A 26,050-nucleotide genomic window follows, 5' to 3' on the forward strand; every position below is an offset into this window, starting at 1 on the left:
TTGGCAGAAATTATAAAAATGCATATTATACACGTGGGGGCAGATTTATCAAGGGTCGAATTTTGAGGGTTAAAAAACCCTTGAATTCGACCCTAAAAGTAAAATCCTTCGAATTTGAATATCGAATTCGAAGGATTTTAGCGCAAAAGGTTTAATCGAACGATCGGATAAAAATCGTTCGATGAGTCGAATGATTTTAAGCGATCGATCGAATGATTTTTATTCAATCAAAAAAAACTTAGAAAAGTGCTCTGGAAGGTCACCATAGGCTAACATTGCACTTCGGTAGCTCTAATGTGGCGAAGTATGAAGTCAAAGTTTTTTTTAAAGAGACAGTGCTGCGATTATCGAACGATTTTTAGTTTGAATCATTCTAATCATTCAATTCGATCTAATTCGATCGAATTTGACCAATTCGATGGTCGAAGTACCCAAAAAAATACTTTGAAATTCGAATATTTTTGCATTCTAACTATTCACTCCAGTTTAGTAAATCTGCCCCTAAGAGGTCCATTTTAGGTCGAATTTAGAATTCATGTGATTTTTTTTTAATTAGAATATACTCACAATTCGACTGGGAGGTTATTTAAAAAAAAATATGAATGGCTAACATTTGATTGAATGGTTCCGAAAATTAGAACCATATTCAATTTGTATGAATCAAAATTTTCTCCTGAGAAAAAACTCAAATGTCAGGAAGCCATAAACATCTCCAAATGGCTCAGCGGACCTCTGCCATTGACTTGTACATGAACGTGGCAGGTTTTAGGTGGCGAATGTTTGAATTAGGACTGTTTCCATGATTGAGTTGTGATAAATCTCACATTTGAATTTACAATCGAATAGGGGGATTAAAATTACAACATGTGAATTTTTAAACTTGAAAATTCAAATTCGACCATGGATTAATCTGCCCCTAAATGGCAGTGTGTTGGGAGTTTCCTTAATTGAGAAGGATCAACGGGTTTTTGTGGATAACAAGTTGTCTAATTCCGGGCAGTGTTATTCTGTGGCCACTAAAGCAAATAAGGCATAAAAAAGGTCATTAACTCAAGGGATGAAAACAATTTTTTTCCTCTTTATAGGTCCCTGGTAAAGCCTCACATGGCGTATAGAGTGCAGTTTTGGGCTCCAGTCCATAAAGGAGAACTATTGCGAAAATGAAAATGTAATATTAGCTTCAGTACACTGAAATAAGAAATTTTCTAAACACAGTTAAAAATGTTGTACCGTTTATGAAATAATCAAGTTTATCTTCACTATTCCTCTCTCAGCATCTGTTTCTCTTCATTCTGTCTTCATGCAGGAGTTGGGTGTCAGATGAATGATCCAATATATCTTATTGGGGGCTCCTTTTGCCTAGAAGATGTATCAGAGCTTACTCTATTAATATCACCAGAAATCCTGTCTCTCTACATGCAGAATTTGTGCAGAAGGCACTGGTTTGTTTGTACTGGAATCTGAATTTTCTTTTATGCTCAAAACTCTCAAATTCGAATTGTGAATTATTCAAACTTGATTCAAGTTTTAATTCGAATATGAATTTCGAGATTGATCATGTTATGTCCCTTTAAGAACTCAAATTCGACTATTCGCCACCTTAAACCTGCCAAATTGCTGTATAAATCAATGGGAGAGGTCTAGGAATCAATTTGTTTATGTTTGCAGCCTTCCTGACATCGAGTTTTTTTAATTCGATTCGAGTTTTCGGGTCGAGTAAATTCGTCCGAGCTGAGGAAATTTGATTTTATTAATACATTTTGATTGGTTGAATTTCAAGCTTATGGGAGTTTATAAAATAACTAAACTAAATAACTAAATATATTTGAAATTCGACCCTTGATAAATGTGCCCCTAAGAGTGGCTTGGATGATTTCTTGAACAAGTATCATATCTATTGCTATAGCTATACTAATATCTACAATTGTTATAGATATTAGTATACATATTTTCAGTGGGTGTGTATAGGTATGTGTGCTGGGCTTCATTTAGAGGGGTTGAACTTGATGTACTTTGTTCTTTTTTCAATCCAACTTAACTATGTAACTATGGGGCAAATTCCCTAAAGGGCGAAGTGACTAACGCTAGCGAAAATCCAGCGTGACATCATTACGGAACTTTCGCTAGCGAAGGAGATAGATGCTAGCGTTGCTTCGCACTCTAACGCCAGGCGAATTTTCACTCTAGCGAATGGACGTAACTCTGCAAATTCACTAAGATGCGGATTTTACTGAATCTTACCTCATTCGCCAGACTTGCCTTCTCCAGCTCAGACCAGGTGAAGTGCAATGGAGTGCATAGGACTTCCTCAATTTTTAGTGCAAAATTTTTCTAAGTGCCAAAAAACGCTTGGGTCTTTTCCTTATTTCTGAGTGATAGCCTGCAAAGGTATGTAAACAATGTTTTTGGTAACCGGGTTCCCCCCCTTCATTTTCTAGCATATGGAACATAAACTATACACTGGGCTCATGTGTAGGGCATTATAACAACTATATTTTATTTATTAAGGTTCTCTGGACTTGTGTAATGTAATGTATTTGCTGCAACATATATATGTCCATTCAACTTTTTCATTTCCTGCCGTATGCAAATTAGGCAACGCTAGCGTATCTTCGATTTGATTGCCGAAGTAAGGCTAGTGAAAATTTGCCAGCGTTCGGCGCCCTGGACATAACTTCGCACTTTAGTGAATTGGCGTTTTCCTATCGAATTTACTCCTGGAGAAGTGTTGTGATGACTGCGAAGCCGTCACTGGCGAATTTTCGCGGGTTAGGGAATTTGTCCCTATGTCTGTTGCACAGGATGATAAAGGGTATTGGAAGAGGCAGTTGGAGAGGTTATAAAACGGTGAGGTAGTACCATTTCTCTGATTTATGTGAAAAATACAACTTGCTAGTTGCTAAACTAGAATGGATAATGAAAGTAGACTGAATAAATGAAAAAACTATCTAGCATTTTGCAAGCTCTCTAAAATATGGTATAGGTATGGGATCCGTTATCCGGAAACCCATAATCCAGAAAGCTCTGAATTACAGAAAGGCTGTCTCCCATAGACTCCATTTTATTCAAATAATCCAAATTATTAAAAATTATTTCTTTTTTCTCTGTAATGATAAAACAGTAACTTGTACTAAAATAGAAATAATCCTTATTGGAAGCAGAACCAGCTTATGGAGTTTATTTAATGTTTACATTATCTAAAGGTATGAAGATCCAAATTATTGAAAGATCCCTTATCCAGAAAACCCCAGGTCATGAGCATTCTGGATAAAGGGTCCCATACCTGTACAACTATTCTTCCCAATAAATCGAGATCTGGTATCCCTGTTGCTGTAGAGTCACTTGGTTCATGTGCATCATTAATATTATTGTTATTAACATGTATTTATAAAACGCCAACATATTCTGCAGCATTGTACAATGAATGGGTGTATACATTTAACATACAAGAAAACATACAAGATTGCCCATAACCAATCCAAGAGGTAACAAAATAATATTTTCTTCCTACAAATATAATACAGGTATGGAATCCGTTATCTGTAATCCCCTTATCCAGAATGCTCCAAATTACTTGGGCGGTTATTTATCAAAGTCTGAATTTATCTCAATATTTTCTGCTACAAACTCCGATCAAATCCGCTCCGTTTTTTACGCTTATTTATTATTACATTTTTCCGCAAATTTGCTTTGCAGGAAAAAAATCAGATTTTCATGATTTTTTCAGATTTTTTTGTGACAGATTTTATTAGAAAAAAATAACAAATTTTTCATGATTTTTGCATTCGGAGTTTAGTAAATAACCCCCTTAGACTCCATTTATCATCATCATCATTTATTTATTTAGCGCTGTCAAAATACATTTATCCAAATAATCCAAATTTTTAAAAACAATTTCCTTTTTCTCTGTGATAATAAAACAGTACATCTTCCTTGATCCAAACTAAGGTATAGGTAATCCTTATTGGAAGCAAACCCAGCCTATTGGCTTTATTTAATGTTTACATGATTTTGTAGTAGATTTAATGCATGAAGATATAGACTACGGAAAGATTCATTATCCAAAAAACTCCAGGTCCCAAGAATTTAGGATAACAGGTCCCATACCTGTAGTTGAGGTAAAACAATGAGAAACCCCTCAAAATATCTACATATTTGTAGTGGGTTAAAATGTTAAATATTATCGGATGCGCTACTTTCTTGGGTTGTCATATTTATTAATAGCATTTTGCTTCAGCTAAATGTTCTGTTCATCTAGCGATTGCTGTTGGAGACTGTAACCCTGAACTGTAATTTAGCACAAATTTGCTTATATGGCGTGTGAAGAAAAGGTTATATTGGATTCTTAAAAAAGTGATTACTTATTTATAAGTTTCATTTACTTATTTATCGGAGTAAGGAAGAAAATACAATTACTGTGTTTACTTTCCATTACAACCTCACATTACCATATTTCAAGCCATTATTTTTGAAGGTAATCACATCAAAAACTATTGTCTCAGAAGAAAAAGATCATTAGCATGGCTCTAATGTAATCTGCAATGAATGATTTCCAGTAACAGTAGGGTCTTTATAGCAAATGCTAGAATGTCATTAGCCTCCATTCAGACAGAAATTCCTCTCTTTTTTCATGATAAAAAGGTATTGCTGTTTGAATCTGATGGTTATCAGCTTTCCTAAAGGTGTGGTATGGAACAGTTTGTATATTTCAAAGGTAACACTACATTACCTAATCTTAACAAAGTTATATAGTGTTAATCGTTCTTGTGTTAAGCACCACTTTGTTTATTGTATCCTATAATTTTACTTTTCATAACATTTTCATTGCAGTCTTTGCAGTATTTATACATACAGTTTTGTTCAGAATAATAGCAGTGTGTTTGGGGCTCAACTGACAAACTGTTTGTGGCCCCTAGACCCTAAAAAAACAATCTTGCTTTCATCAGTTCACAAAATGTTGCGCCATTTCTCTTTAGGCCAGTCAATGTGTTCTTTGGCAAATTGGAACCTCTTCAGCACGTGGGACTTTGCGGGGGCTTCTTGCCGATAGCTTGGCTTCACATAGGTGTCTTCTAATTGTAACAGTACTCACAGGTAGTGATAGGTGAATTTTTCCTTCGCTGAAAAATCTTGAAATCTAAAAGTTCACAAAAAAATCGTGAAATTCAAATGTTTTCACAAAGAAATCATGAAATTCAAACATTTTCACGAAAAAATAGTGAAAATTGGACCTTTTCACGAAAAATCTTGAAAAACCGGAATTTGACTCCGGACAGTTTTCACTGATGAATTTTTGCAGGAGATTCGCAAATTTATTCGTCTGCGGCGGAAATTCACGGAAAATTCATGCCAGGCGAATTTATTTGCCCATCACTACTCACAGTTAACTTTAGGGCAGAACTCCACAAACCGTTTCGGTGGCCATTTAACATAACATTTGCTGCCTTCCTTCCTTAAATAAGGGCCTGTAATTGTCACTTGTTTTTTTCACAGAATGAATGACCTCACTAATTGAACTCCACACTGCTATTATTTTGAACAAGCTACTTTTATTTTTAACAAGCCTCAATTAAAGGAACAGTAACACCAAAAAATGAAAATGTTTTAAAGGAATGATAATATAATGCACTAGTTTCCTGCACTGGTAAAACTGGTCTGTTTGCTTCAGAAACACAACTATAGTTTATATAAATAAGCTGTTGTATAGCCATGGGGCCAGCCATTCAGCCACTGGATACACAGTAGATAACAGAAAAGTTCTGAAGAATCCCAGGGTATACTACATAGCTAACCTGTTATCTGCTGATTATCCTGTGCATGCTTCAGCTTTGAATGGCTGCCCCCATGGCTACAAAGCAGCTTGTTTATATGAACTATTGTAGAGTTTCTGAACCAAATACACCAGTTTTACCAGTGCAGAGCAACAATACATTATATTTTCATTATTTTAAAAAACTTTATTGTTTTTGTGTTACTGTTCCTATTGATTCAATTACACAGAATCAGCAGCATACATGACTGTTGGGTCTGTTGGTTTTCTAGTACTCCACTACACATACTAGTAAATTATTTGCCAATTATAAACTTAATTACTTAATTTATACCAAAAATAGGTTAGTGATGTCTGACTGCTATTATTCTGAACACATCTGTAGATAGTGTTGCTTCTACTGACTTGTTGCATCAGAAGCATCATAAAGAGAATACACACAGACTCCTTAAATTGCAGGTATTTAAATGTGGATTTTATATTAGTTTTGCCTCCCTCATTGCATACAATGTCATGATACTGTTTTCAGTTTCATAAGCATTGTCAACTAAATGAGACCCTATTTATTTTAGTTATGCAAAAATACACAGGATAAAAAATAAACAGAAACCTAGTTTGTCATAACTTTATTATGGCTCCTTTTAGTTTTCACAGAAAGGATGAATGATTTTAATAAATTTTAATAAAACAGAATGAAGTACAGGTATGGGACCTGTTATCCAGAACTCTTAGAACTTGGATCTACTAGTCTACTAGAAAATCATGTAAACATTAAATAAATCAATAGGCTGGTTTTGCTTCCAAGGATTAATTATATCTTAGTTTGGATCAAGTACAAGGTACTGTTTTATTATTAAAGAGAAAAGGATAATTTTAAAAAAACTTTGGATAAAATGGAGTCTATGGAAGATTGCGTTTCCAAAATTCAGAGCTTTCTGGATAATGGGATTCCAGATAAGGGATTCTATATCCATATTCATGCAAATTGTATTGCAAATAAACTCTCCTGGAATAACTTGTTAGAAAGCAGCCATTGATTAACTGCTGTTTGTGCTAGAATGTTATGTTGCTCTCTGGAATTCTGCCCCAATAGCACAGTGCAAAGCACTCTCTTCAGTTCCTATTAAATGCAGGAATATCTGCCTAATAATGTTATCGATTTACCTATATTTGTCAAATAGGTTTTTTTATTGCTGCATTTGTGATTTTACATCACATACACAGAGATAGCTTATAAAAATACATTACACTTAATTCCTGCTAAAGAATGTTACAGCTCCTCATTACTTGGTTAAGGTGAAAAGATGAGAAAATAAGTTGGAGAAAAATACAGTATATGCAAGCATGTGAATATCCTGACATATCACCTTATTACATATACAATATTATATTAAACATACATATTCAGTGTTTGCTAGTACAGTTATGAGATTCGTTATCTGGAAACTCGTTATTCAGAAAGCTCCGAATTACGGAAAGCCTATCTCTCATATAGACTCCATTATAATCAAATAATTAAAATTTTTAAAAATGATTTCCTTGTACTTGATCCAAACTAAGATATTAATCCTTATTGGAAGCAAAACCAGCTTATTGGGTTCATTTAATGTTTACATGATATTCTAGTTGACTTAATGTATGAAGATCCAAATTATAGAAAGATCCATTACCTGGAAAACCCCAGGTCCCAGGCATTCTTGATATCTTTTGAAATATCTTTTGAAAATATTAATCTACATTAAAAGTTACCTATAGGTCATGTTGATCGTTTTTCACTGATAGTTCTGCTTTTGTAAGTAATTGTTAGTTGAAGTTCCTAAACCTGACTGTTTTTCCAACCTGACTGTCCCTTCTTAACCTGTCAGTGAGAGTTTCTAATGCTCCTGCTGCACAAATATGGCAGCCCCCTCATACAGGAACATGGGGGTAAGAAAGGTAATGTAAAAGCATCGGGCAAATACTTTTATGGCAAAATTAAAAAATAGCATTCAAAGACAATGTTATGATAGATAATAAAACAAGTTATTTTCTGATGTCAGGATCTCTTTAACTGTTATATGTCAGGCTACGCTTCCTAGTGATCTTGTGGGCACCAACCTGTTGAATACAGGGAACTGAAAATTTTTACAGACTTCATAAAGTATTTGCTCTAAGTTGTCCATTATCTCTATACAGGTATATTAAAAGTGTGAGTATTATTTTTTATGAAGACCCCTTTTTCTCCTCACTGTTTCTTACTTCCACAAGGGTTATCTACATCATAGGATTATTCATTGAGCTTCCAAAGGGGATTCTAACTAACAGGTTGCTTTAAACCATTAAAGGAAGATTTTTCTAAACATGCTATGTTATTTTCCTAATGCTCCCCAATACAGATACTAATACAGCCTAGGGACCTGTTATCCAGAATGCTCAGGACCTGGGGTTGTCCAGATAATGGATATTTCTGTAATTTGGATCTTCAAACTTTAAGTCTACTAGAAAATAATTTAAACACTAAATAAACCCAATAGGCTTGTTTTGCTTCCAATAAGGATTAATTATATTTTAGTTTGGATCAAGTACAAGATACTGTTTTAATATTACAGAGAAAAAGGAAATCATTTTAAAAAATTTGGATTGTTTCAATAAAATAGAGTCTATGGGAGATGGCCATTCCGTAATTTGGAGCTTTCTGGATAATAGGTTTCCAGATAATGGATCCCATACCTGTAGTAGGATCAGCAGGAAAGAACATTTACAAGGAATGGGGAAAGTGACCTCACCTGTGAGATCCTGACCCATATACTGTACAATATTTATATTGTTTTTATTGGACGTGAATTGCTTGTTAATAGCAGTTAAGCAAGCTCAAGCAATGTTTTACTCTATCTGCTATATTAATTATGTGTTTAATTGCTCAGTATTTTCTCTATAAAAATGTTTTGCTTATAAAAAATTTTTTTAGCTGGTGAACATTTTTAACTGGCTCAAATAATACTATATATTTTGTGAGTTATTCAGCAGCATCAGCTGTCCGTTTGTTCATTTACTTGTTGTGGGTGGGAACAGAAAGCAGCTCAGGACCCTTTGGGCCCAACGCAGTAACAGGGTTTGCTGTATGCTCGTTGCACCACAAGACTTATTAAAGTGATACTGACACAATTGTAAGAAAATCCATAGAAACATGTCAGCATTACTAATAAAGAATGAAGCAAATCACAATACGGTAAGTTACCTGGGAGTACTACGGTGTGTAACTACTCCTCTGTATGCATCTCGTTAGGGTAAGTAACCCCGGAAAAACTTCATAGTCCAAGCTGCATGTAGATACACGGAGCACCACAGAATGAAGTGGATTATTATAATAAAAATGCAAAATGTATTGATCCTTTAAAAACGGCACATCATTGTTGAAACATTAAAGAACCATAGTCTTAACTAGTTTTGTGGCTATCCAGACACTTTCTCAAAATTGAGAAAGTGGCTGGATAGCCACGAAACGCGTTAATTCTGAAATAAAGATGTTCCTTAGGTTTAAGACATGTAGGACATTTGAAATGCCATATGACCAGCGGTCACAAACCTAGAACGTAGATGCTGTAGTTGCAGTTTTGCAAACTGCAGTTGTAAAAGACCCACAATATTTGTGTTATTGTCAGCTGCAGTAAGATAATACAATTGTATTTGGTAACCGAAAAGCAACAGAAGCTGTTTTCAAACATGCAGATTATATTAACTGTAGCAGTGATAAAAAAGCTTGAACAAACAATTTACCATTGAAAGGAAAATTTATACCATTTTTAGTAACAGGCCAATTTGAAAACATGAAATTACAATGGCAGGAAGTCACAAAAGAAAAAATTATAAATGGAATGAGTCACCCTTAGGGGAAAGCAAGAAAACAGAAAATTATGAACATTGTTATTCTACCATCCTTTCTGTTACACTTGACTGAGAAAGGGAGTACATAAAGGACCATTCTTCTTTTTAATTCTGAGGCATGCTATGTGCAGGACCTGAATATGTTTTTTTTTTGCACACTGCCATGACAGGTGCTTCAAAAAGTCCAGAAACTGTCTGAAAAATGATACATAGATTTGTAGCAAATACAAAACTACAATTTTAGTTTATTTTTTAAGTCATAAAAAGCATAGAAACAATTAAAATGTATGAGTATTGTAAGAAAATTGGTTTAAAGATTGTGAAAATATGTAGTGGTGAGTAATAGTAAATGAGGTTAGTAGAGAGGATAAGATGCAGAAAGAAAATGGAAGAATTATAAAATAAAGCAGGGATGGGGTAGGTGTTTACTTGTTACATATTTTCTTCTTTTTAAGAGAAATAATTTACCCCAGCAGTAGGGCAGTAGGGACCCGGACAATTTTTGAAAGGACTGCCTGGGTAAAACTACCTATTACTACTATTCCGGAATTCCAAAAAGAAATCCAAACAAAGCTCTAAAGTAAATGACATTTTTATCATCCAATCACAGATTTCTGCATCATAGCTCTGCCCTTTGTTGCTGCAGCACCCCTCAATCAATAACTGACCCACCCTCAATCATGGCCCACCCCAATCATGGCCCACCCCGTATCATGCACAATTTAAAAATGTGGCACTCCTACTCAGCAGGTAGAACTTGTATTTAATAAACAAAAACTGGAAATACACAGACATCTGTAGAAGAGTGTAAATGGAGCTGGCAGAAAAATAAAGTCCTTGAGACAGGCCAATGGTCAGGGCTGGCAGCAAAGAATCAAAGTCTATATAACAGGCCAAAGGTAACAGGCCAAGGTCAAACAGGACAGGATTCTCATGAGAAGGTTCTCAGAATTAAGACGGAAACAGGAATTCAGGAATACAAAGCTTAGATGGGTCAGTGATTCAGCACTGGTTGTTGGAAGCTGCAGGCTTTGATTTTGCCTTCCTGCTGTCATGCCTTTGACCATGATCCTGCCTGGTCACTACATAGATTAATCAACATACAGTATCAGTTCATCCAAGCCTATGTGTCCAATTTTTATTCCATTTCTCATTTTTAAGCGTGTAGTCAGAGAGAGCTACTGTTTATGCCATACACTCTTTATGCATATGCTTATTTTAATACATATATATTGATATTATTCATTAAAGGTGACACTGGCACTCTGGGGCAGATATCTTATTATTCCCATAACGTGTAATTTATTAAATAGATAAGGTTAGGAGGCAGAAACACTGCTCAAAGTGTTTATTGTAAACTGACAATATGTCTTGAGCTGACAGGCTCTTTGTCATGTGTACATGGTAAGATGCAAACACATCTATTAAGGTGTGTTAAGCTGTGCAACTCTTTCATAAATTACTCGTTTTGTACCTAGGGTGGAGATACATACAAGGATCTGGCATGAATGTTTGCTTTTTCCAGGTTACCAGTCTCCGCATAATGTTTTATTCTCATAATACATACAGTATGTTTATCTCGCTCCACATTAATCATTGTGGGTCGGTGCCTTTCTGCCATATTGTAAGGTGATAGCTTTGCCTTGATTGATTTTGCTAGAGTTTCTAAAAAGCCAGTTTAGATAGCAAATTTTTTTTTGAGGAGAAAGTTCATATGTGCGTGCATGTGCGATCGACTATATGCGTGTGATGGGGGGAGGGGAGGTGACCAGATGGGTTGCGTAACGTGCCTGACCCTGCCTCAGAGCAAATGCAAAAAAAAATTTTCAATCTGTATTAATTAGAAATATTCAGTGGTTGTATATATATTTGTCAGTGTAATTGCAGTAAAAAGAAATCTTTGTTTATCTTATAAAAACCTGATGTGTAAACTACATGGAAGATTTGGCATCTGACACAACACACCTTTTGGAAGGGAACACTGCTGTGTATAAGGTTTTTTTTTCTCTTTGAAGTACTTTGACTGTCAGATGTAGATGCATAAACAAAGCACACTGTCTGACTTTATCTGATCTTATTTACATTACATCAGGGCAGGGGGGATCAGATTTTGTTGTATCCCAAAAAAAGCTTGTGTTGTTGTGTGACAACATTTTGTGGGTCAGATAAAGTCTGACCCAAAAATCTGATCAAATTCTCTGGTGTAGTTTAGTGTTAAATCTACTAAAAGACACATAATTTTGCTTGTCTGAGCCTTAAATAAAGTACAGAGATGTTGTTTAAATGTTTCCAGAAAATAACATAATAACCTATGCCGTTGTTTTGGACATTGACAAATGTATTTGTAAATGTTAGAAAAGCTTTTTGTCTTAGGCCCTTTTTAATTTAAGCCTATTAAGTAGAATTGTTATAGAAAATCCTCTGGTGAAAAATGGCAGAAAGCCTAAAGTCAGGTTGGTTTATATTCTGTTCAGGGGCTTTCTTCTGATGAACAAGATTATCTAATCCAGGGATCCCCAACCTTTTGAACCCGTGAGCAACATTCAGACGTAAAAGGAGTTGGAGAGCAACACAAGCATGAGAAATGTTTTTGGGGTGCCAAATAAGTGCTGTTATTGGCCATTTGGTAGCCTCTATAAGGATTGGCAACCTACACTGAGGCTTTAGTTTCTATACAACCAAAACATGCCTCCAAGCCTGGAATTCGAAAATATGCTCCTGCTTTGAGGCCACTGGGAGCAACATCCAAGGGGGTGGAGAGCAACATGTTGCTCACGAGCTACTGGTTGGGGATCACTGATCTAATCAGAGCCTCTGGGTACAGCTAAGTGGAGTCAAGGATTCTCCATACAGTAGTGGAAACTGACTTATGATTCTGTTCTAAATGATTGTCACATTAACCAGGGGTGATACTGGGGCTGCTGCCCCCCCTCCCACTCCGCACTTAAAACATGAGTGTTGGAGTGGTTCAAAGGGGGCTGCATCTCTAGTGCATTAGCACTCTCTGGACTACCGGAGCCAAATTCCCAGATTAAAACCTGGAAATTCGGCTCTTAAAGTTCTCACCTTGCCTCATGGCAGGAGCAGCCCTGACATTAACCAAATGTTCCAAATGTCGCAAAACATAATTATGAGGCCAAGTAAAACCCATAGATTGAATTTTCACTGTGCTAATAGCAAACCCACACATTTCCACCTGTAGAACAGAATTCATATAGATATAGTCCACAATTTATTTTAGCACATTGTATTTGGTAGGATATAGGAAACCATTATATGAGAGATATGTTGCCTTAATAGCTGAAAATTCTGGCACTAAAACAAGACACATTAGGGGTAATTTCTTTACCTAGGGGACCAATTGCAAGAGCGATAAAGGGTGCAAGAGTGTGGCCCTTAGTTCTCACTTACAGAGCACTTGCACCTCGGGACCATTGGTCTCTGCACTGAGTGCTGGATCAAAAATTCTAGGCCTCCATGCCTCCTCCATCCGCCCCTCTTGGACCAAGTGCTGACTAACACGGGCAGCACTTGATTCAAAGGGCATGTCACAGGTCTTCAAATGCCCTATGCAGTATGCAATGTGTAAATGTGCATTTGAACACTTCACCTTTTTCGCTACCTCAGATTCACCATAACAAAAGAATACTGTGGCTTTTGAAATCTGATTCCATTGTTACACAGGAAAATACACTGTAAAATATATCTTATCTAAAAATGACTATGTAGACCAAGAAAGCGTAGGATTGTCAAATTCCCTTGATCCATTTGTTTTATCCAGCTGCACCTTTCAATCAAGATAATTCATTTATAGGTGGAATCAATAAATTCCTGCCTAGAGAGTAATTCTAAGATCATGCAGGTACAAACCACCCCAGAATAAGTCTAAAACCTCATGTGGTTTTTAAATAAATTGGTTTCCCTGAAGTACTTAGCCCTATATATAACCTTCATTTTAGAAAACCGTATTGAGTAGGATATATCCTTGGTTTATCTCATAGGATTCTATTCTCACAATGGACAAGGTTTTTTCTGACTGGTCAACCACTGCCAGTAAATAGATACAGATATCTATATATATATATATATATAGAGAGAGAGAGAGAGAGAGAGAGAGAGAGAGAGAGAGAGAGAGAGAGAGAGAGAGAGAGAGAGAGAGAGAGAGAGTGTCCCACAGTACCAGCACTCGGACAGATGTGGCCAGTGGTGCACGATCAATAAAGCATGTATGTAGCACGATGGATCAGCACACACTGTTGTAAGTTAGAAGTAATAGTGTATATTTTTTACACATTGGATAAAAATGTGTTTTTGCTTGAAATAAACACTATTACTTCTAACTTACAACAGTGTGGGGTGATATATCGTGCTACATATATATATTTATATATATATATATATATATATATATATATATATACACACATGTATAAAGGCAAGACCAGTGCTATTACTCCCCCCATCAACTGTTGCTAGGCAACACATGAGAGCTAATAAATTACAAAGGTGTTTACTCTGTCCTTAAGAGGTACATATTGCTTTTGAATTGTGTTAAATTAGCTGAGATATTGATTTCCCCATTGCTCCTTGTGTTTATTGACTGAGCTTTGTGTCAATAGCTGAAAAGGGAATAAACAGTTACTTGTAAAGTGAGCCTGTGCTGGTAACAAAGAACATTAGCTGCCATCATTAGTTTGTGTCTGACTCATCACACTTTGTTTAGTTACTGTATAGTGTATGTTAAAGGGACATTCTCATGCTGCTCATGCTGCTGTGTTACCCATAAAGGATTTGCAAGGGAACAGGTCTTGGATTAGAGGATAATGTGGACCCATAGTAGGAGATTGAGGTGCAGTAGTCAAATCGTAAACTGATGTATATTTAAATGAGGCTGTAAATGACAAAATAATTGCTCCCTTCATTTAACAGCATTCAAATGCTCATTAAGACTTTCAGTGAACAGTAGTTGAGTTTAATGATACCCTCCAGACCTGACACAGGTATTTGGCTGTGTTAGTACTGCTTTACATAGAGTTCCAATAGATAATGCCTTGGTAAGCATGTGTGTAAGGCTTTGACTAGAATATCAATATAAATTGAAGGCTAATTAGGTTCAGAGTCATCAGTTCCAGCAGCTTTTTCCAGTAAGTGACTTTAGTCAAAGTGAAACATTTCACTGTACTGGTTCTGTGGAACTGTATCATGACACACTTAGGTCTTTCTCAGCTTTAACATGGTTTATTTGCATCCCTAAATTAACCATTTGATTCCCTTGAGGTACATATTAAAATAATGGTCACCTTACTGTTTCACAAAGCTAATTTACCATGTTGTAATTGGAATGGAACCCTGAAGGTCATACGTAACATGCCGGTGTTTCCACTGCTCAGGGGGGATGTGTAATACATACAGAAGAAGGAGGTTACAGTGACCTTCATTATGAATTACTCAAGGGAATTGCTACAAAGCAGCTAGGAAGAAATGAGTAATAATACCCATGGTCTGCATGAATGAAGATATTAAGCAATGTGTGCTTTAAAAAAAAATGTCAGTGCCTTAAAAAAATAAACATAAAGTGACAAGATGATTGAGTACAGTTATACAATTTATCAGAAATTCCCCTAGTCAGTTATATACAGTGTACGGCATATTAGACAAGAAAGGACTTATAGCAAGATACGGTAATATGAACTTCTGTTTAAAATTATTTTATTATACTTTATATATTTCTGGCATATTACAGTGTATTTATATCAATGAAGCATAGAATGCAATTTCCCTTCCACACAATTCAACTGTACTGATTTTGTCGACCTACACTCAATTGTTCGAATAAATATGAGGTGTTAAAACAATATGTTGAATTCGACAGCTAAAAGTGGCAATTCTGATGCGTCCTTTTTTATTGAATAAGTTATAGTTAGTTTTGTTGGTGGAAGGAGAATAAGATCTTGTCATCAAATGTAAGATAATAGATATAGTTGCCAAAAGGATACACATGGTTACATATGTTTCAAAGTGTATAATCTAAGAAAATTACAGTATCGGCTAAGAGTAATTAGCTTTGCATCTCCAATAATGTTTTTAACAATGGAAGGGTTAACAGATTTAGAAGGAAACACTTTGGCTGTGACGTGAGTTCCGAATACCATTTAAACTGAATAGTGTGCACTTTGTGTTTCCGCCTATGATTACATGTGGGATCACATGGAAAAGCCTCAGGAAATGTATTGGTGAAATAAAGCTCTTTTACTTTTCATCGCTTTTCGTGGAATGGGTGTCTTTTTTCTGAAGAGTGGTTGGCCTCCCCTTGTCCCCCCTTGACCACCAACCCGAAGCAGCTAGTGACACATAAATACTGATTGATTGAAGGGTTACCTCAAGCAAGAGATTCAGGCCGTGAGCACCCGAACCTTCCTAATAAGGGGGTGAGCGCGGGAATATAATGAAGGTGCATATTTTCTGCTAGAAACTTCGATCAAATCCGCTTCGATTTTTTATTGCTTATTTATTATTACATTTTCCCATCCCAGAAAAATTTGATTTTCTGTTAACTTCGGGGTATTGCACGAAACCTAGCGCACATCAAAAAATCATTGGGCCTTCTCCCATTAACTTATATGCAACCTTGACAGGTCTGAGATGCTGGATTTTCAAATTCCGACTTTTCCATCCTGTGGGTTTAATAAATTCCGAAAAATGTGTTATTTTTTTAAAAGTCCGATTTTATTAAAAAAATCACAAATTTCGTGCTTTTTGCATTCGGAGTTTAGTAAATAACCTCCTTAATGTTGAAATTGGGGTAGAACATCTCTGTAATTTGTAAATACTAGATCCAGTCACTCCAGCCTTTATACACACAGTGCTACGCAATATGTTGGCGCTATATAAATACATGTTAATAATAATACATTACATTTTTGGCTAACTAACTATATGAGAAACATTTATTAATTTGCACAGCCTACCTATTTACCTGGTTTTTATTTATACACTGAACTGTTCCTTTAAAGGAGTACCTGGGCCAATATGCTCCTGTAACCATGGTTACTCCTGCCACTGTCTGAACCAGTGGGCCACCTTGTTGTCTTGCCTCCATTCTGCCTATTCCTCCTGGTGGCACCTTTCCCTGACTCTTTGGGGCACATTTACGTAGCTTTACTTCGATGGTCAAATATCGAGGGTTAATTAATCCTCGATATTCGACCCTAAGTAAATGTGCCTCTTAGTCTTTTGAGATTGGAAAACTGCAGCACTGGAAGAAAACAATTACAAACACTGTGAGAACTCCATACAGAAAGTTTGGAAAGGAACACAATGCTGCAAGTCAATGATACTGGCCACTTCCCTACTACGTGTTTTTTTTAGTTTACTATGTATAGTACTTTTATTTAGCACTTTAGATTTTTTTTTATCATATATTATGTTTTGCAAACAATGCTAGTAAAGGCTGGTTGTTGGTTTTTTTTAATTTCACGTCAATAAGTATCAACAGTCCCTATATTTAAATATCTGTAGACATTTTTGATGAGTTAGCACACTACACACCAGAAAGAATACACTGCGAGGAGAAGTGTCACAGCAAAAAAACAAATCCAATACTGCCATAATTTTCAATAATTTTTCAAAAAGTGTCAGTATCACTTTTAACACAGAAACAAGAATTGTATAACATATTCATGAGAGCATTTGGGTGACAACACCTAGGGGGTTTATTTATCAAAATCTGAATTTTTCAGATTTGTTTTTTTTAAAAAAGTCAGACCAAACTAGAATCCATGATTTAACCTGATATATTATTAAAAAAGCACAATTTAATCAGGGGAAAACTTGATAAAATTGAGCAAAAACTGAATCATACAATTTTTTTCTGAGATCTTTCCAGAATCTCTCAATTTTTTGTAGCTTTTTGCCAAAAAAACCCAATATTTGGGGGGTGTTTTTGCCCGAAAAGCTTGAAATAGTCGTATTTTTCGGGCTAATGCCAGCGCAGACCACAGAAACTTCCAAATAGGATAGGGACCTCTCCCATAGACTAATATACAACCTCTGCTGGTTTGAGATGGCGGATTTTTGGATTCAGACTTTCTGCAGCATTGGACTTTAATAAATCTAGAAGAATGTGAGTTTTACAAAAAAAAACTAAAAATTTGAGTTTTGCACCAAAAAGCCCGACCGGAATTTAGTAAATAACCTCCATAATCATTGCATCTTCCATCTACTTAATATGTGGCTTTTCCTGTATGTTTATAGTTTGCATGTAATTATGCATATTATATGTTCTGTGGGCTTTTGGTAGCAGTATCTTTTGACCGTGTTGCCATTAAGGGCTATGACACAGGGCGATTTGGGGTATTTGGAATGTTTTCAGTAAGAGCTAGTTTTCTTTGTCACAACCGTGTATATTTTTTAATGTACTGTAAGTTACTTGTGAATAGCACATGTTTAGCCACATTATTTATGGTACCCTTTGGGTAATGCCTATTTTCTTTGAGCATCATAAAATTGCAGATGTTACGCTAGTGTTCAAAAGTTTGGTTCACATGTCACTTGTGTATAATTTTTCACATGTCACTTGGGTGTTGTGTGTGTCAACATGTAATGCACTTGTCACTTGGATATATTGGGAAGTATAGTATAGTATCAAAATGAAGTATTAGTATAACGCACATGTCACTTTTGTCCTACTTGGGTTAAGGCACATGTCACTTGGTCACTTTGAGTATACTGTATATTAGAGTAAAAGAAGGTTGGGTGGTATAGAGAAACAAGTTTGTAGGTCTGGAAGGAAATGATATATATAAAATAATCTCCTCCTTTTAATAGTGACTTCCTTTGGGGGGGCCTGGGTGAAACGGAAATTTCAATATACTGTAACAAGTATACTGACAATAAAGATTTTAATTGATTGTTTGATACTAAATACTGTTTGGTATTTTGGTAGTTTAGATGCTAATTTGCTATCTTTTGGTGTCAAAATCTAAAGTGCATGTATATTTTGATTTGCAGGAGAATCATCTGAGCAACATAGGACTTTCCAGTGAAAGTAAGAGCATTTTCTTAATTTATGAGTTCATTATACTTATATAAAAAGTTGTTTATAAAGAGAGAAAACAGATGTCAACATACTACTCCATAGATACGATGCAAAACATTGCATTGTTATTCACAGTCCTAATATGCTGTATGCAAATATATATGGTATTATACTGCATAATATATATATATATATATATATATATAAACAAACTACTTTTGTTTAAAAACTGAAAGCTATTATTATGCTTTATTATAAGTAATTGCTACATGCAGTAACATTTTTTTTAGGTTTTCTGCATTTAATATGTATCTGTAATGCACTTAGTATTATTAGAGTATATGGGTTCTAGTAATGTATAAAAGACAAAGGAGCTCTTAAAGGCAGTGGCATTTTGGCAACTTAGGTTAAAAGGAGTCGCCAAAATGCACAGAAGGTAAGGATGGCCCTTATATTTTGCCTATTGATTGCCTATTGATTGGCCACTATTGATTCTAAATAATCAGAAGGATATAGCATAATACCTTTAACAAGGGGGCTATTTATGAAGTCCGATTTTTTTCTGATTGTACTTTAAAGGAGAAAAACACTGATTTTTTGTGGAGAAAAAAACTTTTTTTTGTGATTTATTAAACCCTGATGGCGTTGAAAGTCTGAATAAAAAAGTACTCCAACTGAGACCTGCTGAGTTCATGTAGAAGTCAATGGCAGATGTCCCAAAGATGATATGATTTGCACTGGGTTTCTGAAAAAGTTGTGGTATTCGGGCATCAAACCCTAAAATGTTGCGGTATTCGGGCGTCAAATTCAAAAACTCACAGTATTCTGATTTTTCACGATTTTATCGAGTTTTTTTCCAGCACAAAAAAAATTATTGATAAATAGGGGGGAAAATCAATGCAGATTTGGTAAGAGAAGTTTTCAGAAAATTTTGAGAACTTTTTAGATTTTGATAAATAAACCCCTAAGAGAAGGATTTTGAGTGCTGCAATTGTCTATTTGACATGAATCATGGAGTATAAAATCATGGTGGATAGTTTCAGCCATGTTTTAGCATCTGGAATAAAAAGCTACTATGACAGGCTTGTGTGTTGGTAATTCCTAATACACATAAGCTTTTCCCAAAAGCAGCTCAGAGCAAACTGAGTATGGCACCCAAAAGATGGTCTAGCAAAATCAGGAGATGGGCAGCTTCTGTGGACAAAATAAAGGCCAGGACTATTTTAGGGATTTTTAACCTATGGCATGGTAGAGTAATTTTAGTAAAATACAGCATTTCTAGTGAGGTTTTTTTAGGCTTTAGTCCTTTAACTGTTCATGGAAAAGTCCAAAATGATTACTGACCAAGTACAAGATGGGTAGAACATAAGGAGTTAACTCATTTTTCTGATTTAAGTGAGATAACTTTGTTCTCAAGAAATAAGTTTATTTAGTAAACAGTAATGAAGAGAACAGACTAAAGCAATCATTTTCTGGAACGAAGATGCATTTTACTTTCAGTGGATATTAAAAAGTGAAGAGTAATGTAACAATCCCATCCATAACACATTCACATTTTAGGGCCAATTTAAAGTTTGTTTATGTGCAACGTAAAAGTTGAAATTCAGTTGTAAATATAAAGGCCTCTTATGCAGTGTAGAAATAATGACTAATTTAAAATTCAGCGTGTTGTAAAAGTGGATTTAAAGCTAGGGCAGTAATTTCATGTACACGATAATTTAAATGTAGTGTGGCCTGCCTACTAGAGCAAAAGGATCAGCTTTGTATAAAAGAAACTCCATGGGTTGTATTGTGTATTAATTTCCATTTACGGTAGCTGCATTTGTGAGGTTATAAACTATACAACTGCGGCAGTAGTAGTAACTTGTTGCTTATTTTCATATTAAGGTTGAAAGTTAAAATTTGGGTTATTTTTACAAAAAATGAAAATTCGCCTACTGAGCCAGGCCAGGGGCCGAAGGACGAGTTATTAAAAATGTATCTGCAAATATATTGCCATAAATTTGTAATACTGATCCCGGAATTGGCTTGTAGTTTATTGGCCAGGCCAATGAAACACCAACCAGGTGGCAAAATATAAATGGTTATGAAAAAATCAATAACCAGTGATTAGACTGAAAGACAAAACTGTAATTGTAAAGGGTTTAGAAAATGACAAGTGTCATTCTGGTAAATTCTTCCTTATTCCTTGTTTTTTCCATAATAAAAATAACAACTTTTGACTTGCGCCCACTCAAACACAAGTGAAAGTTAGGGCGTGCATCAGTTAAAGGGTTTGTTCACCTTTAAGTTAACTTTTAGTATGTTATAGAATGGTCAATTCTAAGCAACTTTTCAATTAGTCATCATTACTTATTTTTTATACCTTTTTAATTTTTTGCCTTCTTCTGCTGACTCTTTCCAGCTTTCAAATGGGAGTCACTGACCCCATCTAAAAATGGGGAACCTAGCAACCATATTCCTGAAATTGGAAACTGGAATAAAAAGCTACATAACTCAAAAACTACAAATAATAAAACATAAAAACCAATTGCAAATTGTCTTATAATATCACTCTCTACATCATAAGAAAAGTGAATTTAAAGGCGAACAACCTCTTTAAGAGCAAATTTCCAAAATACTCGTACAGCAACACGTGAGCACCAAAGTGAGGAACTGCTAAATAGACTGAATTTTTAAAGGGGGCTCGGGTGTAAAAACCTTGCCTCATCCATTTTTAAAACAGTTTAATCTGTGGAATCTTGGGGCTTTTGATAATTCCCAGATTGAAGGAAATAGGCTTCAAATAATTTATATAGTGTAATTAACGTTCATTTTGACTAATGTCATAAAATAGGATTTTGAATATTTTTTTGGGTGACGGGTCCCCTTTAAGCAAACACAGTAAGACATGATTCGAATGTCATTGTAAATTTGACTTAACCTTATAGCTTGTATGGTTTATAGAAAAAGACCAGTCAACATAACAATAAGGCACAGATTTATCAAGGGTTGAATAGTCAATTCAAATTTGAATTTTCGAGCTTAAAAATTCACGCATTCAAATTGTAATCCTCCTATTCGAATGCAAATTCAAATGTGAGGTTTATCACACCTTGACCATGGAAACAGTCCTAATTCAAATATTCACCCCCTTAAACCTCCTGAGTTAATTTACAAGTAAATGGCAGAGGTCCGTTGAGGTCCTGACATTCGAGATTTTTTTCAGGAGAAAAATTTGATTCGTATAAATGAAATACAAATGAAATACGATTTGAATCGGACCCATTAGATCGAATATTAGTCATTCGAATTGTTTCTTAAATAATCTCGAATTGTGAGTACATTAGAATTTTTAAAAATTCACATGAATTTTAAATTTGACCTTTGATAAATGGGCCTCTAATTGTCAAGGAATATACACGCAGACATTCACATCCATGGCTGTAATATAGTGTATTCTGATATAGTGTCACGGGCACAAAAGTAGGTCATGAGGCATCTGTCTGTGTCTGACCCATTTGTTTGTGGTTGTATATAACAGCATTTTAGACGTATAACCCCTGTACAACAGGACAAACTGCATTTGTCTATCAGTTAGGAAAACTGTGCTTACATACACTTTATGTGCTGTACATGGTTGAGCATATGTGCTTCCAACAATTATTCAATGACTAAGTAACCCTGAGAGGCATTTTCTGTCATGGGAAAACAAGAAAAGAACATGCTCTCATCACCAGCTTCACCTGTTTATATGCTATATAACACCTGCTATATATATATATATATATATATATATATATATATATATATATATATATATATATATATATATATATATATATATATATATATATATATATAGACAAAGAATAATAAGCATGAGGCACTTGTTTTGTTAAAACACTTGGAGTTTAGCTGCAATCATAAGCTGATATTCTATATTTATTGCATTAATAGAGCGTAAAGGAGAGGTGTGATTCTAAAAATAAATATGATATGTAAGTGTACAATTATCAATGTAGAAGCAACTTGCTGATTTTTTGTTATAATGCAGTGTTTTCTCCCTTGTGCTAAGCACAAATGTGTCCAACGCGTCACAATGTAAGTACAGTTGTGCTTTGAGGAATCGGACACAATTGCACAGAAAATTTGCGGAGTGGGGCAGGTCCAGACTGTGATTCCAAATAAACACTGGCATTTTAAGTATGCAGAGACCCAAACAGGAGATTGCTTAATTTCTAGTGCTCAGCAATAACTTTACATCTATGCCTGATTATTTAGGTACAAGTCTACAGCCCACAGTGGGAGCCCTTGAATCAATGTGAAGGTAGCTTCCCCAGTGACAATAGGCACATTTGCTGTAATTTATCCATACAGACTGGGCAGGCACAATGGTGCTTGGCACAAATACATGCAAGTTAGGAGAGCATGTTTAAGCACACGTACCATTAATGAATAGAATCAATGCGTGCAACAACTGCATACATTTTTGCACAACTCTAGTTATAGTTGTAACTGAGCCCTAATATGAATTAAAGTTGTATATAAATGGTAAAATCTAATCACTTAGAATTCATTTAAAGGGGTGGATCACCTTTGTGGCCACAAAATTTTAGGGGTGTTGGTCTTTACAGTGGCAATAGGGTCAGCCTGAGTCACAGAGTTTCAGCGTCAGAGCAGGTGATGGAGAATGGGGTTGAGAAATTAGTGTAACGAGGGAAGGAGACAGTGGGAGCAAAGGATAGAGCATGGGAAAGATCCTGCGGGAGAAAGGGAGGGGGGAAGCAGTCCTGAGTCTATTATTAGGTCCCATGCTATAAATATCCTTCGGTGCAGCCGTGTGTATCTGGGGCTAAGCATGACATGTGCTGCACAGAGAATGCTGCGTGGGGGGAACACAAGGGCTCTGAGTATAGCTATGTGCAAACTCCAAGACCCCCGAGAGTACTGTATATATATATATATATAGGAATACTATAGAGTATGCTGCCCACTCAAATAGACCCAGCAGGTGCTGCAGTACTCAAAGCTGAATGACATACATTAGTGCCACAGGCATGTGGGCAAGAGTATGTCACAAAACATGTAGGTAGGAATATATTAAGGGGTGCTGCATTGAGGACGTGCTAGGACCATGTGGTCTAGAGGCTCCTGTGGAGTAAGATTGGGCCTGCGAACATTATGAAGGCAAAAAACATTTTACAATTGTAAAAGGGACCATCTGCCATTGACTTTTGCATGACTTCAACAGATTTTAGCTGGAGTGTTTTCAGATTCAGACTTTTAGCAGCCTTGGAGTATGATAAATCACAAAAACACAGATTTTGATGTTTAAGAAATAGGCCCATAAGTATGATGTAGAGAGTAATATTCTTAGACAATTTGCAATTGGTTTTAATTTTTTATTTGTGGTTTTCGAGCTATTTAACTTTTAATTCAGCAGCTCTCCAGTGTGCAGTTTCAGCATTGTGATTGCTAGAATCCAAATGACCCTAGCATCCATGCATTGATTTGAATAGAGATTGGAATATGAATATGAGGACTGAATAGAAAGATGAGTAATACAAAGTAGAAATAACAATACATTTGTAGGCTTTGTAGCATTTGTTTTTAGAAGGGGTCAGTGGCTCCTTTTGAAAGCTGGAAAGAGTAAGATGAAGAAGAGTCAGAATTTAAGAACTATAAAAAAGAAAAAATGAAGGCCAGTTCAAAAGTTGCTAATAATTAGCCATTCTATAACATACTAAAACTTAACCAAAGGGTGAACCACCCCTTTAAGAATGCTAGGCAACCCAAAAATTAGATGATAAGGTATTACTTTAGCCGTAAAACCTGATATGGACTGCATGTAACTTAGTGAAAGGAGTGTGTTGGCACAAAAGGTATGAGGTTTTATGGGTCAAGGTCTATTTTACAGAACCCTTTTTAACTAAGGAGTTTTATTCTTCATTGTATACACATGTAATGGCAAATGTTCTAATCCTAAATAAATATTTTATGAAACTGGTGAAAAATATTGGTGTTTTCTCATTCTGCTGAATGTATTAGATTAGATATGCAAGAGAACCTAAGGCTTTAACCACATAATTTGTTTGTTCTGTTTAAAGAGAATGCTGATTTCAAGGACAGGAGCCCCACAAAGTTTGCACCTCGGATATCGTGAGTAATCTCTAAACAAGTTGACACCAAATACTGTACATACAGGAATGATACTCTTTTTGACATACAGTATTTACTAATGGATAAAATTTATTTTCCTGTTCATATTATAATAACATTGGCATTTTTCTCTTGCTTTTCCCCATTTTTGCATGTGTTTTTCTTTGAAGTGTGGTTTCTGAAGATGTATGTTTTTGCCTTATTTAAGCACTTCCCATTGAAAAAACAGTAAAAATAGTCGATATGATTAAACCTCCATCTTGCATACACTGATTTTACACTGTTTTCTTTTGTGGTTCCACCAATTTATAATGCATTTCAGTGGGTGCTTTTCCATGAGTTTGTATGATGTTTTCAGAGATTTTACATCAACATTTTGTCCTGATGTTCACAAAAATGTCAGTTTGTCCTCTGTGAATATTATTATAAGTGAAATTAAGAGGTTTAAAACACTTACCAGATGCTTATTTTGCCATGGTTCTGTCTTTTAAATTTAACATCAGACACTACATCCCCCCAGCCCCAGCCAGGGGGCAACACACAGGGATCCATAGGGTCCACCATTTTTTTTCCTGGTTTCTTACATATCACTCTGCACATCTTTCCCCAGTCAGTTGTTTCAAAACACTAATAATATGATTAATTATCAAAGATATGTTACTGTATATAATCTGACCAGAGTTAAATTGTTTGCACAACATCACATTTAAATGAGCAATAAGTTGAAAAGGTTGTAAAGGTGCTAAATATAACTGGTTCCAATTCATGATGTATTTGCTGCAAGAATCTTTGCATCATTTATTCTACAGATAATTCCTTGAGTGAGAGCCTTATGGCACTTGAAGGCATGCAGCACAGATTCAGCATTTGTCATGTAGCCAAGAGAAGGCATTGAACAAGATATAACAAGCATAATACAGTGCCAACTGCTTTGAAATGTGCAATAAATTGGTAGTGCAATGGCCTAGTACAAACTATAATATAAAGATCATCCAGTTTTTTTCTGGTGATTTAGTCGAAGAGATAATTATATCCTGGCTATGTCTGAATGAGTTATCAGAAAACCTGGCAGTCAGTCAGCAATATAATTTTCTACTGTATTGTAGTTCACTGCCACAGTGTTTAAAAAGTGTCACATAATTGCTCTTTAAAACAGGCAATCACACGAATGCATAAACTGGTAGAGAATTTTATTGCCACCTGGAGGTATTAAGCAGAACAGATTTATGTCCCAGGCT

At 35.5% G+C, this 26,050-nt stretch overlaps 1 protein-coding gene across 1 annotated transcript in view; it reads left to right on the top strand.

Annotated features, from left to right (window-relative positions):
* LOC108708959 (AF4/FMR2 family member 3) overlaps positions 1 to 26,050 on the top strand; it is a 126,994-nt gene that overhangs the window by 46,374 nt on the left and 54,570 nt on the right. Inside the window, exons 3-4 of the mRNA XM_041584216.1 lie at positions 18,644 to 18,680; positions 24,761 to 24,812. Of these exons, the coding sequence (XP_041440150.1) occupies positions 18,644 to 18,680; positions 24,761 to 24,812 (89 nt within the window). The remainder of the gene's footprint in view (positions 1 to 18,643; positions 18,681 to 24,760; positions 24,813 to 26,050) is intronic.

This window comes from Xenopus laevis, chromosome 2S (genome assembly GCF_017654675.1).
Source record: "Xenopus laevis strain J_2021 chromosome 2S, Xenopus_laevis_v10.1, whole genome shotgun sequence".
NCBI lineage: Eukaryota > Metazoa > Chordata > Amphibia > Anura > Pipidae > Xenopus > Xenopus laevis.